Source organism: Macaca mulatta, chromosome 2 (assembly GCF_049350105.2).
Source record: "Macaca mulatta isolate MMU2019108-1 chromosome 2, T2T-MMU8v2.0, whole genome shotgun sequence".
Taxonomy (NCBI): domain Eukaryota; kingdom Metazoa; phylum Chordata; class Mammalia; order Primates; family Cercopithecidae; genus Macaca; species Macaca mulatta.
This window is the reverse complement of record NC_133407.1, coordinates 116,916,921-116,936,604: the sequence shown is the minus strand read 5'-3', so window position 1 is coordinate 116,936,604 and position 19,684 is coordinate 116,916,921. Positions and strand designations below refer to the sequence as shown.

Here is a 19,684-nt window from a genome sequence, read left to right as displayed (position 1 = left end):
AATATGTCCTAAGAGCTATATGGGGCATCAGAGCATGTTTAGGGGCATGCAAATATGTGTTTTGGAATGATTTTCCTTTTTTGGTTTTTTTGTTTGTTTGTTTTTGTTTGTTTGTTTTGAGATGGAGTCAAATATGTGTTTTGGAGTGATTTTCTTTTTTTGATTTTGTTTGTTTGTTTGTTTTGAGATGGAGTCTCACTCTGTCGCCCAGGCTGGAGTGCGGTGGTGCAACCTCGGCTCACTGCAAACTCCACCTCCTGGGTTCATGCCATTCTCCTGCCTCAGCCTCCCGAGTAGCTGGGACTACAGGCGCCCGCCACCATGCCCGGCTAATTTTTTGTATTTTTAGCAGAGACGGGGGTTTCACCGTGTTAGCCAGGATGGTCTCGATCTCCTGACCTTGTGATCCGCCCGCCTTGGCCTCCCAAAGTGCTGGGATTACAGGCGTAAGCCATAGCACCTGGCCCGGAGTGATTTTCTATTCCAAATATGAAAACTCCCTAAAATAACTTGGTGTTCTTTACTAGCCTAGCCCTGCTCAATCAAAAATAGTAAATTAAAATGAAATGTCTTAGATTATTTTAGGAAATCTATGTAAGAAAAAATCTAAATTCAGTTTCAAGAGTGCCTTTTGAATTTTGTACCAGATGAATGTATGTTTTTTAAACATTAAAGTGCAGATTTTTAAAAATTAGGGTGCAGATTTTTAAAACAGATTGAAGGTAGGTAGAGAGGAACAGGGCTCTTACCTGCAGCCACTGGAAGGAAGAAAGGCATTTGGGGTGTGTAGGAAAGGATCCCAGGGTAGAAGATAGGAGTCCCTAGATTCTAATACTGGATCCTCTGTGACTAGTGTGGAATTTTGAGCCAGTGATTTCTCCCCACAGGTTTCAATTAAATCATCTGTCAAATGAGGATGACCACATCTTCTTTACCTCACCACTGAGCTGTGAAATGAACCAGAGGCCTTACCTTTTCCCCCTAAACTCCCAGTCATCCCTGGAACACCAATTTGAACATCATCTCCTTCAGGAAGCCCTCCTAGAATTTCCCAGCCAGTTAGCAGCTCTGTCCTCTGGATTTCAAAGAGAAATGTCTCTAGCATCATCCCTGTTTCCTTGCACTGTCCTACTTTCTTTTTCCCCCCAGAGCCAGGAATGTCTTAAACAGAATGAGATGCTCCCAAGGGGCCACCAGCTCACAATTAGGAGTTAAATAAATACTGAGTTAAGAGTGAATGAACGATCCCTGTGTCTTTGTCCACATTTGTACATGCTTACATGATTCTGCAAAGAATCTAAATTTCTCTTTACATTAACAAACAAGGGGGCTGGGCATGGTGGCTCATGACTGTAATCTCAGCATTTTTGTTAACCAGGACAGCCCTGATGAAATAACTGGGAAAGTTCCTTTTTGGGGGGTGGGGTGGGAGTGGGGTGATGGAGTCTCACTGTCGCCCAGGCTGGAGTGCAGTGGTGTGATCTCGGCTAACTGCAAGCTCTGCCTCCTGGGTTCACGCCATTCTCCTGCCTCAGCGTCCTGAGTAGCTGGGACTACAGGCGCCCGCGACCACGCCTGGCTAATTTTTTATATGTTTAGTAGAGACGGGGTTTCACCATGTTAGCCAGGATGGTCACGATCTCCTGACCCCATGATCCACTCACCTCAGCCTCCCAAAGTGCTGGGATTACAGGTGTGAGCCACCACGCCCAGCCTCCTTTTTCTTATTGTTTTTCTTTGGCCCCTTTATCTATAGGCACTGCTGCTTAAAGAAACCAGATGGCGCCAGAGCTTCTTGACCCCTGACCAGATGCCAGAGGAAGACAAGACACCACAAAACCAGCGCAAACGGGGACAGGCAAACCCTAGGTGCCTTTAGATCATGAACATCTCATTATAATGCTAAAATTCCCTTCCCTAACAGAAAATCTCTGCCATTTTGTGTACATATAATGTATGAAGATGCACGTTTATGAATTGAGCCTGCGTGTCTAGAGTCCCACCCTGCACATACTAACAATCCTTTCCTGCCCCATAGGAATAAAGGCAATAAACCTCTTGCCTTTTATTCTTCAAGAAAAGACGCTTTCAGTGGAACAGCTCACCTGCTCCATTCCCTGGCAAATGAATAAAACCTGACTGCCTTTTTCAATGGGATGTTCTTTGTTTGTGACTGATACACAGTGGGGAAAAAACTCATTTTATCAGTGACACTTTGGGAGACCCAGGCCAGAGGATTGGTTGAGGCCAGGAGTTTGAGACCAGCCTGGGCAACAGAGCCAGACCCCATCTCTACATTAAAAAACAAAAAAAAATTTACATTAGCCAGGTGTGCTGGCACACAATTCAGGTTGTTCCACCTTTCTGGACAGAACCAATATACATCTTAAATGTATTTGATGCCTCATGTCTCCCAAAAATGTATAAAACCAGGCTGTGCCCCAACCACTTTGGGCACATGTTCTCAGGATCTCCTGAGAGCTGTGTCAAGGGCTATGGTCACTCATAGTTGGATCAGAATAAATTTCTTCAACTATTTTACAGAGATTGACTCTTCTCAGTGACACAATCACAAAAAACAGTGGTCTTGGGATGTAAAATAATAGGCAATACAAATATTCAGTGTTATTTTCTTGAAAATATGGTTTTATCTTGCAAAAATTTTCAATTCTGTTGGGGACGTCAATTTTTTTTTCTTTCCAGACGTGGTCTTGCTATGTTGCTCAGGCTGGTCTTGAACTCCTGACCTCAAGTGATCCCCACCTCAGCCTACCAAATAGCTGGGACTTATAGGTACACACCACCATGCCCCACTTTTTTTTTTTTAGATGGAATTTCGCCCTCTGTTGCCCAAGCTCTGGAGTGTAGTGGTGCAATCTTGCCTTACTGCAACCTCTGTCTCCTGGGTTCAAGCTATTCTCATGTCTCAGCTTGCTGAGTAGCTGGGATTACAGGCATGTGCCACCATGCCCGGCTAATTTTTGTATTTTTAGTATAGATGGGGTTTCACCATGTTGGCCAGGCTGGTCTCCAACTTCTGACCTCAAGGGATCTACCTTCCTCAGCCTCCCAGAGTGTTGGGATTACAGGCGTGAGCCAACACACCCGGCTATCATGCCCTTTTTGTTGTTGTTGTTGTTGTTGTTGTTGTTGTTGTTGTTGAGTCTTGCTCTGTCACCCAGGCTGGAGTGCAATGGCGCCATCTTGGCTCACTGCAACCTCCGCCTCCTGGGTTCAAGCAATTCTCCTGTCTCAGCCTCCCAAGTAGCTGGGATTATATAGGTGTGCACCACCACACCCGGCTAATTTTTGTATTTTCAGTAGAGACGGGGTTTCATCATATTGGCCAGGCAGGTCTTGAACTCCTGACCTCAGGCGATCTGCCCACCTCAGCCTCCCAATGTGCTGGGATTACAGGCATAAGTCACCACACCCGGCATCCATGCCCTTTTTAATGAAAGAAATGTTGCTTTTTAAGAAGTCTGGCGGGGATGGAACTCCCTATAGTCTCCATGATTTGTTTTACTTGTTAGCTAGTACCTGACTCTTTAAAATGCTCTAAAATGCTCAACAGATATTTACCAAAGGAATGAGTGATCTGCTTAATGCTTTAAATGAAGCAAGATAAATTAAACCCTTCATGGACTCTTCCCAGGACTGGACAAAAATATTTATGTGAGTCAGTCGCGGTGGCTCACGCCTGTAATCCCAGCATTTTGGGAGGCCGAGGAGGGCAGATCACCTGAGGTCAGGAGTTCAAAATCAGCCTGGCCAATGTGGTGAAACCTCATCTCTACTAAAAAAAATACAAAAATTAGCTGGGCGTGGTGGCGGGCGCCTGTAATCCCAGCTACTCAGGAGGCTGAGGCAAGAGAATCGCTTAAACCCGGGAGGCAGAGATTGCAGTGAGCTGAGATCGCGCCACTGCACTCCAGTCTGGGTGACAGAGCAAAACTCCATTTCAAAAAAAGAAAAGAGCACTTTGGGAGGCTGAAGCGGGCGGATCACCTGAGGTCAGGAGTTCAAGACCTGCCTGGCCAACGTCATGAAACCCCATTTCTACTAAAAAAAAAAAAAAAGGAAAGAAAAAATTAGCCAGGTGTGGTGGCGGGCGCCTGTAATCCCAGCTAAATGGGAGGCTGAGGCAGGAGAATCGCTTGAAACCTGGAGGCAGAAGTTGTAGTGAGCTTGAGATTGCGCCACCGCACTCCTGCCTGCGCGACAGAGCGAGACTCCGTTTCAAAAAGTAAAAAAGAAAAGGGCCAGGCGCGGTGGCTCAAGCCCGTAATCTCAGCACTTTGGAAGGCCAAGGCGGGTGGATCACCTGAGGTCAGGAATTCGAGACTAGCCTGGCCAACATGGCGAAATCCCGTCTCTACTAAAAACAAAAATTATCAGGGCATGGTGGCGTGCCCCTGTAATCCCAGCTACTCGGGACGCTGAGACAGGAGAATCGCTTGAATCTTGGAGGCGGAGGTTGCAGTGAGTCGAGATCGCGCCACTGCACTCCAGCCTGGGCGATAAGAGCGAAACTCCCTCTCAAAAAAAAAAAAAAAAAAAAAAAATACAGAAAAAGAAAAAAAAATCCACTTGTACCTTCTGCTAATCAGTGTATATTCAGGGCAACTTGAATCTATGCTCCTGGGTTGCAATCCTCAAGCTTGGCCCAAATAAACTCTCTGCTTGCATTAACTTTGCCCCATCTTCTTTCTTTTAGGTCGATATATCCATACCTAAGATCTAGGGTAATTTTCTAGGCTTCTCGCCTCTCCCTTTCTTCCATGCTTTTCTGTGCTTTCTAAACGGGCCCAGTAGAGTTCTGCATTTCCACATTCCACAGAGGTGTTTTCCTTCTGTGGCCCCGGGCCCTGCCAGACAGCGAACCGCGAAGCCGGAACTTCGGCGGTCTCCAGCCTTTGCCTGGAAAGAGCTCGGCAAGCTAGCTAGAGATTAGATCCCAGGACCTAGTCGTTTTAGCTCAGGGAAGGGAAGCGCCGGACGCCAGCCTGCAAGCTCCACTGCGCAGCCGTGGACACCGCCCCACGTCGTAGGGCAGTGGACCCTGACAACGCCGGAACCCGGCGCCCGGTGCGTGCGCTTGGCGGACCAGAATGGCTAACGTACCGCCATGCCGCGAGGCCCACGTAGAGGCGGAAGTTGATGGGACTGACGCAGATGGGGGAACCTTGCCTCGATGGCACTTTCCTGTCCGCGACTCCGCCCCCGCCAGAGGGGCTAGGTTCCGGGATTCAAGATGGAGGCGCTGAGTCGAGCTGGGCAGGAGATGAGCCTGGCGGCCCTGAAGCAACACGACCCTTACATCACCAGCATCGCAGACCTCACGGGCCAGGTTGCTCTGTACACCTTCTGCCCCAAGGCCAACCAGTGGGTGAGTGCCGCCTGGCTCTGAGGACGGCCGCCCGGCCGCTGCGGTCTCTTAAAGGGGCCGCGCGGGTTGCTGTGGGGTGGGGGACACAGCAAGAGGCCAGGGAGGTGAAGACGGGGCCAGGGACTGGCGAAGAACCGAGCCAGAGCCTGAGGGGTGTCGGGTCCACCTGGGATTGGGGGATAGGAGTGAGAGAAGTGGCTCGAGACATCCCAAGAAAAAGCCAGTGGAGGGGAGGATTGGAGCAGGATCAGTCCCTTGGCGTCGGGTCTGGGGACGTGGGCGACCTGCCTTCTTTGCAGATACATTGGGAGTTATGAGACCGGTGGGGTCAAAAGAGTGCCTGAAAGCTTGTGTTTGAGGCTTTGCGGATTATTAGATAAATTACATGTACATTGTCTATAAAATAAACACTCCTTCTCTCCCCCGGCAGACGTAAATGAGAGCCCCTTTCGCAGAGGTCATTTGGATTTAAAGCTTAAAATCCAATTAGTTTCGATTCTTGGAAGGGGGAGTGCGGTGGGTCTGGCTTTAATCAAACTACACAGTTTCGGAAAAGATTTCAAGGCACTTAGGAAAAGGGCTTCCATGTTCACTGGATCCCCGAAGACCTTTGTACAAACAAGAGAGACCCTGTAAATGTGTTTTGTTCCACCTATGATGCTGGTGATGTCATCTCTGAATGTTCCCCTCAGACTCAGTACTTTCTGGCTTTCGTGCACTGGAGAGGGTCCGAAAAGTTACATTCAGTCTGTTCACTGATTCTTGTTAGCCCCTGCTTGAAGCTTTGTTAGTTGTTTAAAAACAACTAGCATCATTTCCCACTTTCTTGTAATTGACCCTTCCTAATTAACTCATTCGGTTACAGGCTTTACACTTAGAAAATAGTATGTAAATGTTTGTTGGATTGAATTCACCAATGATTGGAGTTCTCATTTCAATAAGATGTGAAATCCTTAAACTAACAACTCTGGAAGATGACTGTAGTATGTCGTTTACCCTATAATACAGATGCGTAGATTATTTTTATTAGTAATTTATCGAAAATCATTTGGCATTTATGAACAGTTAATTCAGATGAAGAGAGTTTTTATAATCACGTTGTTTATCTTTGCCTCCTGGAAGAGAAGGAGGTATGGGAAGCCACAAGGAATAAAATTGTAGATTGTTTTTTAAATGTAGCTATTTTAGACATTGCCTTAGTTTGAAATTTTATGAATCTTTTTTCTTTTTTTGGCATATATGTAAATTTGTGAAATATGGATTGCAGACCAAGGGTGAAGACTTGGGGCTAGGACTTTTTACTAAAGAGTTTTTCTAGTTTTTCACAAAGGCTTTCAATATTTTAAAATTTTACATTGGGGAGTTCTGTTTTAAATAAGAAATACAAGCTATAATAACCTGAATTGAAAAATAAGCTGCTACCATTTATTTGGATCCTGGCACGTAGAGCATAACAAAAATCTTTTCTCTCTTTGTTGTTATTTTACAGTGAGTTGTAACTTTACATGATGTTTTCTGGTGGGCAAGTTTTCTTTTACTGTAAGACAGTTGATTACCAATTTCTTATAGTAATAACCTAACGTTTTAAAGGTAAGAAAAAGCCTCTGAATCCTTAGGAAGGAAAATAATGATATTTAAGCTAGGGTAGTACTTCTGGAAGAAATCAAGATGATCGATTTTCTAAATTTTTTAATCCCAGCACATTCAATATATGACCAACATTTAAAATGTTAATAATGTGTTGATTACAGTAAAATATTTAGGTCCATTGTAGGCTGTAAATTGCAAACTAATAAGCTTATTTATTTTTTAAAAAACACTGAACTGTGTTTAAAACCTAAATACTCTTGTCACAGAAAATGACCTATGGTAAAGGCCTGTAATAATTACTGTGAGGCAGGGTATACTTTCAGTATTCATGATTCTTCAAGTTCTAAAAATAACAAGCTGGTTTTGTTTGGTAGGAATTCTTAACCACAAAATTTACTAGTTGTGAAAATGTACGAAAACTCCCCAGTGATGAAACAAAGTATCCTATAAAAAAATTTCATTCCTTTCCTTTTTTAAAATTAACTTGGATAAACTTTAAAAGAGAAAAAATTGCAGTATACAGGACCTTAGCCTTGAAGTTAAGAAATCTGGCTAAAACATTTTAGCTATAAAAAGTGAAGGTTTATTCTATGATTTTCTCCTTTACTAATTAAAAAAGAAAAATGCTGCAGATACAGATATGTTGCTGGATTAAACATTGCGTATGCTTATGTATGCATCAGTAGCACTGAAAGCATACATTAGAAATGGTAACCACAATTTGTGGAATGAGAGGGAGACTTTATCTGTTCCAAAGTGGTTAATTTTATAATAAATGAAATGAAACAATTTGATCTTAAACGTGAAGCATTACTTCTCCATTGGGACTGTTTGGGGTCTGATTATGGGGAAAAAAAACTAATGGACTCATTGTCTTTCATAGGAGAAAACTGATATAGAAGGGACCTTATTTGTATATCGAAGGTAAGTTTTTAAAATATGTGTATTTGTTTTTAACAGTTTAATGGTGAACAATGTCAAACGGTTCAATTCTGTTGTACATTTGTCTTTGGAACCTTCCTGCTAGTCCCCTTCAAGTTTTCATCTTTCCCTAGCTGTGAAATCTTAACCAGGTTCTTTCTTTTCTCTGAGCCTTTCTGTGATTCAGAATAAACTGAACTAGAATTTATATTAAAAGTCTAGCAAAGCAATTTCAAAATAATAATGATTGAGTCTAAAACAGATACCTGCCTCTCTCTCCCTACCCCCATATTAGAAAGAAAAAAAAAAAGATATATATTTGGGGAAAAGATAATACATAGACTAGCTCTGTAAAATAATGTTTTTCATTACCTCTGTTGTTTTATTACTGCATGGGTGGTTGTCTTTTATGACTGGTTCTGTCCTCTTTCCCAACCCCCAGAAGTTCTAGATTTTGTACAGTGTCTTGTTTGAGAGTTCTTTAGAAAGCTTGGATTATGCATAATGGCATATTTTTTATTTTTAACTTATTCAAAAATTCATTATGTTTAAGATTGGTTTGCAAATTGCAACTGTTTTGTTAGGCAGCTTCTGGGGCCTAAAGACAACTGACAGTATATGATAGTCATGGGGTGCTTGTTTTCCTGGATTCCTCTAAGGTCTTACTCTGACAAGGACAGGTTCCTTCCCTTGTTTTCTAAAGCTTGAGTCAGCAGGAGTTATTACTGATATCTGGTCTTCTCCCTTTTTTTTTGCATTGAGTTGCTTTTTAAGGATTGCCTTTCTCCATTGATGCCAATTTAAAATAATTTGTCAAATACTCTTCCAAATTTTGATACAAAGCCTTGAGATCTTATCTAAATGCACTCCATTTTTTTTCTTCTTTTAAGTGTAATTCTTTGATATTTGTACACCAAGCTCTTCTTTCTTAGACACTTTGTTTGTTCGCTGCTATTCATCTTTCTTCTTTTAAAAAGAAAGGGATCGGCCAGACGCAGTGGCTCACGCCTGTAATCCCAGCACTTTGGGAGGCCAAGGCAGGTGGTTCACGAGGTCAGGAGATAGAGACCATCCTAGCTAACACGGTGAAACCCCATCTCTACTAAAAATACAAAAAAATTAGCTGGGCGTGATGGTGGGTGCCTATAGTCCCAGCTACTCGGGAGGCTGAGGCAGGAGAATAGCGTGAACCCAGGAGGTAGAGCTTACAGTGAGCCGAGGTCAAACCATTGCACTCCAGCCTGGGCGACAGAGCGAGACTCTCATAAAATAAATAAACAGATAAATAAATAGGAAGGGATCTTTACCCTCACTCCCTTCATTACTCTTCATTAGCAGTATAAATCTCTAGAAACTCTGTTATTAGAACCTTAGTTTCTATGATATTTGGAAAAGGTACTTTACTGGGTTTATTGTTATCATACAGAGGCACTGATTATAGAAAGTAGGAGATTTAGTGTAGTGGTGGCTGGATTTAATACAATTCACGGAGTCTAATATGGTACTGATTCTAATTAAATGAGACGCAAGAAACTGTGTTTGGAAAATGTGAGACTATTTTGTGTACCTTGGATAAAGGTATACCAGGATGTCAGACTATCACTTTGCAGAGATTACTTCGTATAGTAGAAGCTTGGATTTGGAGTCAAAAAACCTGAAACTGAATCCGAATTACATTATTTGTAACTCATTATTTGTGTGACCTCAGGCACAGTCCTTAATCATTCAAAGCTTGTCTTCTAGTCTGTAGAATAGTGTTAACACCCCATATATATCGTAGAGAAACAAACGAAAAACTATGAAATGTTAGGTACATGTGAAGAGTAAGGGATCATATACCGAATCCCTCTGATACGGGAACCAAGGATGTTTCCTATTGTAGGATTCAAGGCATTTTCTGTCTAACTCAGGAGCACTATGTAAAGATCTGTTTGGTGCAAGAAAAACCATTATTGTAATGATGGGCAGCCATTATAGCCAATCCAATGGAATGATATTTCATTCAGCAACTGTGTGTCTATATTGGGATGTATGTGTGAAAAAAGTAAGACAAAAGCTCCATTTGCATGGGGCTTACATCCTAGTGGGGGCAGGACAATTAATATTAAAAATAAGTAGTATGGATAAAAGAGAAAGGTTAGAGGTATTGAGCTTGGGAACATTAAAAAGGGTAGTTCAAGTAGGCCTCATGAAAAAGGTGACATCTGAACAAAGGCTTGCAGGAGATGAGATAGCTGTGCAGCTTCTGGGGCAGTAATCCAGGAAGAGGTCTTTAGGTAGAAGCACACATGCAGAGAGAGTGGCAAGGAGCCCAGTGTGGCTGGAGAGGAGGAGGTGGGGAAGAGCCATAGGAAATGAAGTCAGAGGGGGAATACATCAGGTGGGGCCTTGGTGGCCTCAGTAAGGACTTTGACCTTTACTCTGAGAGACTGTCTTTGGAGACTTCTCATCAGAGGAAGAATATAATCCGACTTAAATGTTTTGTTTACAGGTGTAAGTGCTTGATAATATTGTATGTTCTAACGTATTCTTTTCTGAAATGAAAATAAAGCACATAGTAGATAACATTTCTACAGATTAAATGGTAACTGCATATTTTTTTTTCCTTCTATTAAATCTAAGGTCAGCTTCCCCTTACCATGGTTTTACCATTGTGAATCGACTAAATATGCACAATCTAGTTGAACCAGTGAATAAAGATTTGGAATTTCAGCTCCATGAACCATTTCTTCTGTATAGAAATGCAAGCTGTGAGTATATCTGTTTTATTATAGTTATTACATTTAAAATCGAGTGACTTTAGTTTCTATCAATCCATTATTTAGTAAGTTTCAAATTACAAAACAAAATATGGCCTATACTTTATGATTATAAATGAGTCTGTTAGAAAGATCAGACGTTTTAAACTGGGCTCTGAGACCAGACGTGGTGGCTCACGCCTGTAATCCCAATACTTTGGGAGACCGAGGAGGGCGGATTACCTGAGGTCAGGAGTTCGAGACCGCCCAGGCCAACATGATGAAACCCCATCTCTACTAAAAATACAGAAAAAAATTAGCCGGACTTGGTGGTGGGCACCTGTAATCACTTGAACCTGGCAGGTAGAGGTTGCAGCGAGCCGAGATCGCGCCATTGCACTCCAGCCTGGGCAACAGAGTGAGACTCTGTCTCAAAAAAATAAATAAATATACTGGGGTCTGAAACTAGAAACATTCTTTTGTATATAATTTTGTTTACTATTTCGTTTACTAGCACTACATTTATGTTGTTGGTTTATTAAAATAAGGTTTATGCCTTTGTTTTTTTGCAGCTGTGGACTATCAGCTGCCCACATCCCTGAGCAACAGAACTTAGTTTGGGACACACAGGATGGGAGCAGATACAGATAATTCTTTCCACAAAGAAAGTATTATTTTTGCCCAGAATAGTGGTGGTGGGGTTTTTTTAAAAGATATTTATTACTTTTTCTACTTTATTTTGTCTGAATATGTTTCTAAGTAGGGTTTTTCTATCTGTTTATTTAATTGAGTGTCTGCTGGTTACCAGCACTGAGCCAAGAGCTATGGTGCTTTAATGTTTGTAACCTATGTGCTATAGGGAGGCAGTTAAGGCAACTAAGACTCAGAGATGCAAAACTATTACTCTGTTGGAGAGTTAGGATTATAACTCTTCTGCTTTTTAGTCCAGGGTTCTTTCAGGCATTTTTACAGCCTCTAATGATAATTGGATGCAGTCAGCAAAGCTAGATTGGCCCTTCCAAGAAACTACAGTACTAAAAAGTGTACTTGATTCCAGTGTGTTGGTATGGATATTGAAGGTATGGGTGTTTGAGGACAGTTTGTTCTACATTGACTATAGGGGGTATCAAAACTGGTTATGGTAATAATTGTGCTCTAATTATCATTTAAGGATATAGTTGGAGAAATGTTGCTTCTAACTTAAAAAGTAAAAGTTAATGTGTTTGAATTTCACTTGGCTGAGAAGTAATTGGTCTTGGGGGATGTCTTCAGTATAAAATAGAAAAAGGTTACTAGAAATTATACACCTCTTAATTCCCTGAATGAGAAGTAACAAGGCCTATTTTAAAGCTAGAAACCCCCAAGTTCTTTTCCGTAGCACACTTTTAAGTATAAGTGAAACAGTTTCTGTCTTTTGACTTCTCAGTAAACTATTTTTCCAGGTAATTACCTCTCAGATTTTAAATTCTGTGGCCATATTAGACATGCTTCGTAATACCTGTAAGTTCAGATGGATTTATTTAAACTAATGTTAACAGCATAATTATTTCAGATTGCTCTTTTCTTTGGACTGAATATTCCATTAAAGGGAAAATTCAGCTGGGTACAGTGGCTCACACCTGTAATCCCAGGACTTTGGGAGACCGAGGCAAGCAGATTGCTTGAGCCCAGAAGTTCGAGACCGGCCTGGGCAACATGTCAAAACCCCATCTCCACAAAAAAACAGAAAAATTAGCCAGGTGTGGTGGCACACACTTGTAGTCCCAGCTACCCAGGAGGTTGAGGTGGGAGAGTCGCTTGAACACAGGAGGTCATTGAGGCTGCAGTGAGCTGTGATCGCGCCACTGCACTCCAGCCTGGGCAACAGAGCAAGACCCTGTCTCAAAAAAAGGAAAAGAGGGTAGGAGAAATTCTGCAAAGGAATACAGACCCAATTTTCTTTTTAAGTGAAATAGGCTTAATTCTGTTCTTTACTACCTGGAAACTTAATTTAGCCATCACTCCTAAGTGGTGTGATTATTAAAGTAGTCAGTAGGGAAAGTTATCTGGACCCAGTTACCATTTAGCATAAACCTGAGATGAATTGTATTGTATTTTTTTCACAAGTCCTGTGAAATTGAAAGTGTGACATAACACAAATATAATTGAACCATGAGTAACCAGAAGCTAACTAATCAGAGCTTCAGTCGTCTGGAATTATTTTTACAGTTCGTGTGTGGAAGAAATGAAGGCAAATTATAAGAAAACAAGCTAATACTAGGTTTTATTTTCTAAAAATCAAGCAGATATCCAGAGAATAACCTGGGGTCAGCATTAAAATGTCAGTATTTTGTAACTTTAACTCCACTGTAGTATCATAGGTTGAATTGTTTTAATGAGACCTAAAATCATCAGGAGTATTTATTACGTTAACTAGAACATTCTTAGGAAGAAAGTGAACTCATGCATTTTACTTTAGAAAATTCTCAACTGGGCCGGGCGCGGTGGCTCAAGCCTGTAATCCCAGCACTTTGGGAGGCCGAGACGGGCGGATCACGAGGTCAGGAGATCGAGACCATCCTGGCTAACCCGGTGAAACCCCGTCTCTACTAAAAAGTACAAAAAACCAGCCGGGCGAGGTGGCGGGCGCCTGTAGTCCCAGCTACTCCGGAGGCTGAGGCAGGAGAATGGCGTAAACCCGGGAGGCGGAGCTTGTAGTGAGCTGAGATCTGGCCACTGCACTCCAGCCTGGGCGACAGAGCGAGACTCCGTCTCAAAAAAAAAAAAAAAAAAAAAAAGAAAATTCTCAACTGATTGAAACAAAAGTTTTGTTAGTTGAACAGAAAACTCACTTAACCAGGTCATTTCATTAGGGAATTTTTTTTTTTTTTTTTTTTTTTGAGACGGAGTCTAGCTGTGTCACCCAGGCTGGAGTGCAATGGCCAGATCTCGGCTCACTGCAAGCTCCGCCTCCCAGGTTCACGCCATTCTCCTGCCTCAGCCTCCCAAGTAGCTGGGACTACAGGCACCCGCCACCTCGCCCGGCTAGTTTTTTTTTGTATTTTTTATTAGAGACGGGGTTTCACCGTGTTAGCCAGGATGGTCTCGATCTCCTGACCTCGTGATCCGCCCGTCTCGGCCTCCCAAAGTGCTGGGATTACAGGCTTGAGCCACCGCGCCTGGCCTCATTAGGGAAATTATTTAAAGGAATAGCTTTATTGGAGAGAAGTGATAAGATAACAGAAAATGATTTTGTGCGTGTTAAGGCCTCTCTTAAGTGTGTGTTTTGCCTACCTAGTCTTAAAAGTAGAAAATAGTCTTGTCAGGTCAGCAAGCTATTCAGTTGTTTAGGGATTTGTTCTTTAAATAAAAAGTTAGTATCTGATTATGCATACAGGTAATTATACCTGATCCTGTAACTGCTCTTCTGCCATTCTCTTGGGAAATACCACCAAGACACCTGACCCATTTAACTCAAGTTACACCTTCATATCCAACTTCCTTCATTCAAATTAATTTTTGAAGTTAATGTACTAGAACAGTGAACCATAACTTTTTTTTAGTTCTAAGTTGTTTTATTTATTTTTATGAGTTTTTCTTTATAAAACGTGCCAGACTACACCCACCCCACCCCTCAAGAAAAAGATAAAATCTTACAGAGAAAATTCTTACATTCACTAAGGGCTTAGGCTTGGTGATTCTCTTAAATCTTTGTGGGGAAGTGGTGGTGGTGGCGGTGGCGGTGGCGGTGGCGGTGGTTTTCAAAAGACAAGGTCTCACTGTGTTGCCCAGGCTGGTCTTGAATTCCTGGGCTCAAGCAGTCCTCCCACCTCGGCCTCCCAAAGTGCTGGCATGAGCCACCCTGTCCAACCTCCTGAATCTTTTGGGAACAGTGTATTTTTATTCTGTGCAAGGGCCTTTGGCAGCCACAAGACCGCAGTGGGACTACAATGAAGAATGGGGAGGTTATAAGTTCTGGAGTTATTGAGTAGCAGTGATATTTCTATCACCTTATTTCTGATCCTCAGCTTACAGGTTGAGAAAACAAGAGACTCAGAGTTGTTTAGGAACCTGCTCAAGATTTGCAAAGGTAATAAGTGACAGATGCAGAATTCAAGAGTAGGTCTTTCGGGCTTCAAGGCCAATGTTCTTTCCAGTCTACTGTAACAATAAAATTACTTCATCAGTCCATATTCTAGAGCAGTGCTATCCACTGAAACTTTGCAATCAGGGAAAATGACAGTTCTGTGTCAGCACTGTCTAATATAGTAGCCTGAAATGTGGCTAGTGCAAATGAAGAACACTTCTTTTTAGTTTATTTAATTTAATTTATTTGAATTTACATGGCTGTATGTGCTGGCACCTGCTATACTGGACAGTGGAAGTCTAAAGCATGAGTTAATGTGCTGACATACTCTTTGTTGTGCCATACCTGAATCAAACAACTACTTGGGAAGCTTTGGATTAGATTTTTATGCCTCCTATTTAGTCATTCCTTTTCGAAACTTACAAATGATTTCTAGATACAAAAGCTGCAGAATATTTCCCTGAGGGTGGCTTTGCCATGGCAACACTCTTTTGGCATGGAATTTAGTTTGCAGATAAGAATTCTATTCCGGGCTTTGCCATTTTACTGACTACAACCTTGGCTTAATCATTTAAACCACTGATTTGACCTATTTATCTTAAAAGGCCATCATGAAAGTAAGGCATTTTGTTAGGTATTTACAAATACAAAATATCATAGACTATGTCTCCATCCTAGACTCAACAAATGATCTTATTAGTGAAAGAATCCTAGGGACATCAGTGTTATCCAGGTTCTCTTTTCTTTTTTTTTTTTTTTTTGAGATGGAGTCTCGCTCTGTCACCCAGACTGGAGTGCAGTGGCGTGATCTCAGCTCACTGCAACCTCTGCCTCCTGAGTTCAAGCAATTTTTCTGCCTCAGCCTCCCAAGTAGCTGGGACTACAGGCATGCACCACCACCCCCAGCTAATTTTTGTATTTTTAGTGGAGACAGAGTTTCACCATATTGGCCAGGCTGGTCTCAAACACCTGACCTCATGATCCGCCTGCCTCGGCCTCCCAAAGTGCTGGGATTACAGGTGTGAGCCACCAGGCCCAGCCTATCTCTTTTTTTTTTTTTTTTTTTTTTTTTTTTTTTTGAGACGGAGTCTCGCTCTGTCACCCAGGCTGGAGTGCTTGTAATGCAGACCTGTGATATGCTTCTTCTATCCCTTCTGATAGTACCATGCACGAGCTGCAGGCTCTTTGTGTCTCTTTACAAGTATTGTTTTCAAATGTTGTAGGAGTCATTACTAGAAAGCCTGAGGTATACATTGGAAAAATATATATATTAAAAATGAGAAGTCTTGGCCAGGTGTGGTGGCTCATGCCTGTAATCCCAGCACTTTGGGAGGCTGAGGCGGGTGGATCACCTGAGGTCAGGAGTTCAAGACCAGCCTGGCCAAGATGGCAAAACCCCCATCTCTACTAAAAATACAAAAAAATTAGCCGAATGTGGTGGTGTGCACCTGTAGTCCCAGCTACTCAGGAGACTAGGCAGGAGAATCGCTTGAACCCGGGCAACAAAGGTTGCAATGAGCCTAGATGGCCCCACTGCACTCCAGCCTGGGAGACAGAGCAAGACTCCGTCTCAATTAAAAAAATAAAAAATAAATAAATCTGGGCTTTGGGTTAGAAGCTGAAAAATAACCATGAGTTATTTTTCAGTCTACCTGAAAAATAACCATGGGTCTTCCTTCATACAAATTTAAAGTTCAAGTTGTACCATTCATTTGGTGTCATTTCTTACCCGGGTCAAGAAATTAACATAAAATTAATCATCAGCTGGTGATTACTCTAGGGCATCTGGCAGAAGCAAATGTAGATCCCTTCTGGCAAGATACATTCTTAGCCCAGGTTGCCCAGGAATATCAGACATGTCTCATGGTCTAGAATTACTAAATATACAAGGAAATACTTTGCAGTGAATGAAAGGTGGCATACAACAAACAGCAGGATTATACAACCCTTCCCAAAGACTTTAGTTCATGGAAGCTAGAGACTCTAATAGATGTAAATACCAAATACAGATTATAAAATAAAGTAAAAAGGAAGAACAGCAATGTGAAAAAAGAATAAAGGCCTGCGCGGTGGCTCACGCCTGAAATCCCAGCATTTTGGGAGGCCGAGGTGGGTGGATCACCTGAGGTGAAGAGTTCGAGACCAGCCTGCCCAACATGGTGAAACCCTGTCTCTACTAAAAATACAAAAAATTATCCTGGCATAGTGGCAGATGCCTGTAATCCCAGCTACTTGGGAGAAACTGAGTCAGGAGAATCGTTTGAACCCGGGAGGCGGAGGCTTCAGTGAGCCAAGATCACGCCACTGCAACAAGAGTGAAACTCCGTCTCAAAAAGAAAAGAATAAAATGCTGCCAGGCACGGTGGCTCACACTTCTAATCCCACTACTTTGGGAGGCCAAGCCGGGCAGATTACTTGAGCCCAGGAGTTCCAGATCAGCATGAGCAACATGGCGAGACCCCGTCTCTATAAAAAATACAAAAAATTAGCCAGGCAGACCTGGGAGGCTGAGGTGGGAGAATCACCTGAGCCCGGGAGGTTGAGGCTGCAGTGAGCCATGATCACGCCACTGCACTCCAGCCTGGGTGATAGAGTGAGACCCTGTCTCAAAAAGTAAAAGAGTAAAAAAGAATAAATGCTGTATTTAAAAAAAAAAAAAAAAAAAAAAAAGGAAGATTTGAAAAATAGCTGAGTAGAACTAATAGAAATTAAAATTTTAATTAAAAGACACTCTCTACTTGGATTTAACAGTTAATTGGTAATAGCTAAAAAGAGAATTGGTGAGCTAGAAGAGATATCTGAGGAAATCCAGAATGTATCCAAAACAAAGGACGAAATGGAAATATGACAGAGTGATTAGAATTATAAATCTAACATTTGATGGATAAGAATTTCAGAATGATAAAGCAGATTTGTAGAGAGGCAATATTTGAAGAGTTGGTATCAGACTGGGAATTTTCCAGAATCCATAAAAGACATAGATCCCAGATTTAAACAATAGAATGGGCTCCAAGCATAAAACATAGAAATATAGCCGGACGCTGCGGCTCACACCTGTAATCCCAGCACTTTGGGAGGCTTAGGCAGGCAGATCACTTGAGGTCACGAGTTCGAGACCAGTCTGGCCAACATGGTGAAACCCCATCTCTACTAAAAATACAAAAATTAGATGAGCTTGATGGCAGGCATCTGTAATTCCTGCTACTCGGGAGCCTGTGGCAGGAGAATCACTTGAACCCAGGAGGTGGAGGTTGCAGTGAGCCGAGATCATGCCACTGCACTGCAGCCTAGGTAACAGAGTGAGACTCTGTCTCAAAAAAATATGTATGTATGTGTATATATATGTATACACACACACACCCAGACACATTCTGATATCAAAGACAGAGAAGCAACCAAAGGTTGCTCAAGATTAAGTGTTGGCCGGGCGCGGTGGCTCAAGCCTGTAATCCCAGTACTTTGGGAGGCCGAGACGGGCGGATCACGAGGTCAGGAGATCGAGACCATCCTGGCTAACACAGTGAAACCCCGTCTCTACTAAAAAAAAAAAATACAAAAAAACTAGCCGAGCGAGGTGGCGGGCGCCTGTAGTCCCAGCTACTTGGGAGGCTGAGGCAGGAGAATGGCGTAAACCCGGGATGCGGAGCTTGCAGTGAGCTGAGATCCGGCCACTGCACTCCAGCCCGGGCGACAGAGCAAGACTCTGTCTCAAAAAAAAAAAAAAAAGATTAAGTGTTTACAAAGGAACACCAGTTAGACTGACAGCGTATTCCTTAGTTGCAGCTACTGAGTTTAGAAGACAAAAGAATAATATATTCAGAGGACTGAAGAAAAAAACAACCAATAATTCAGTAATCCAAGAGAACAAAATATACTTTTCAACAAAAACAACAGCAGTTGTCTCCCCAGATTCTTGCTGTAGCCACATGTCTATTGAGCATTTGCAGCGCGTAACTGGTAAAAGCAGACAGAACTGGTTTTTCTTTTTCTTACAGCTAGATGCTCTACAGTATAACCTGATTAATTGAAAATATTAAGATACAGGTTTGTGGTACCATCAAGCTCTATGAAATAGGTTCTGGCTTTTAATGATTTTATTTTGCAAAAAGCAGTAACAAACTAAAAGCTGTTCAAACCTAAGCATTCCAAGATTGTGATGATGGCAGATAAATTGATTAATAAGGTTTTGTATATTCAAAAGATTCCGCTGCATAACATAAATAGGATATCTTAACTTTCAAACCAATAAAAACCAGGAAGTGGGAAAAAAGTAAATAGAAACCATGGGAAAATGAAAGCCCAGAATAAAATGGCAGAAATCAATCAATTTAGAACAAATGTTAAGTGAACTAAACTTGCCAGTTAAAAGACTCAGATTGGATAAACATGTAGAATTTGCCTACATACTGTTTTAATGTTTTTAATTATTTTTCTTTCTTTATTTTTTAGAGACAGGTCTCGCTGCGACACCCAACCTGGAGTGCAGTAACACACCATTATGGCTCTGCAGCCTCAGCCTCTGAGGCTTGAGTGATCCTTCCATTTCAGCCTCCCAAGTGGCTGGGACCACAGGTGCACGCCACCACTCCCAGCTAATACGTTTTTATTTTTTGTAGAGACAAGGTCTCTATATTGTCCAGGCTGGTCTCAAACTCCTGGGCTCAAGCAGTCCTCCTGTCTTGGCCTTCCAAAGTGCTGGATTACAGATGTGAGCCACCACACTTGGCCCTGTATGCTGTTTTCAAGAAACTTTAAAAACCCTTAAGATCCTGGAAAGGTTGAAAGTAAGCAACAGAATGAGATTTATCAGGCAGCTATCAAGCAAAAAAGGCGGGTGTCTGTGTGAGTCATACATGGTAAACTGTAAAGCAAAAAGCATCATTGGGGTAAAAGTTACCACATAATGATGAAAGGAATAAGTGACCTAGAAGATAAAATAATTTTGAATGATATATACTTAGTGTATGTCAGAATTGCAAA

The 19,684-nt window shown here is 42.0% G+C and overlaps 1 protein-coding gene across 9 annotated transcripts in view; it reads left to right on the top strand.

The window, feature by feature from the left end:
* Window positions 1-5,228: 5,228 nt before the first annotated feature.
* DCP1A (decapping mRNA 1A) overlaps window positions 5,229-19,684 on the top strand; it is a 61,534-nt gene continuing 47,078 nt past the window's right edge. For 2 of the 9 annotated variants that reach the window (XM_077993155.1, XM_001083504.5), the window contains exons 1-3: window positions 5,229-5,389; window positions 7,863-7,903; window positions 10,523-10,650. In XM_077993155.1, coding sequence (XP_077849281.1) covers window positions 5,255-5,389; window positions 7,863-7,903; window positions 10,523-10,650 — 304 coding nt within the window. In that variant the 5' untranslated portion in view covers window positions 5,229-5,254. Of the gene's footprint in view, window positions 5,394-7,862; window positions 7,904-10,461; window positions 10,651-14,652; window positions 14,708-19,684 lie in introns of all 9 variants that reach the window. The other 7 variants (XM_077993163.1, XM_077993162.1, XM_077993159.1 and 4 more) reach the window with 4 other exon arrangements.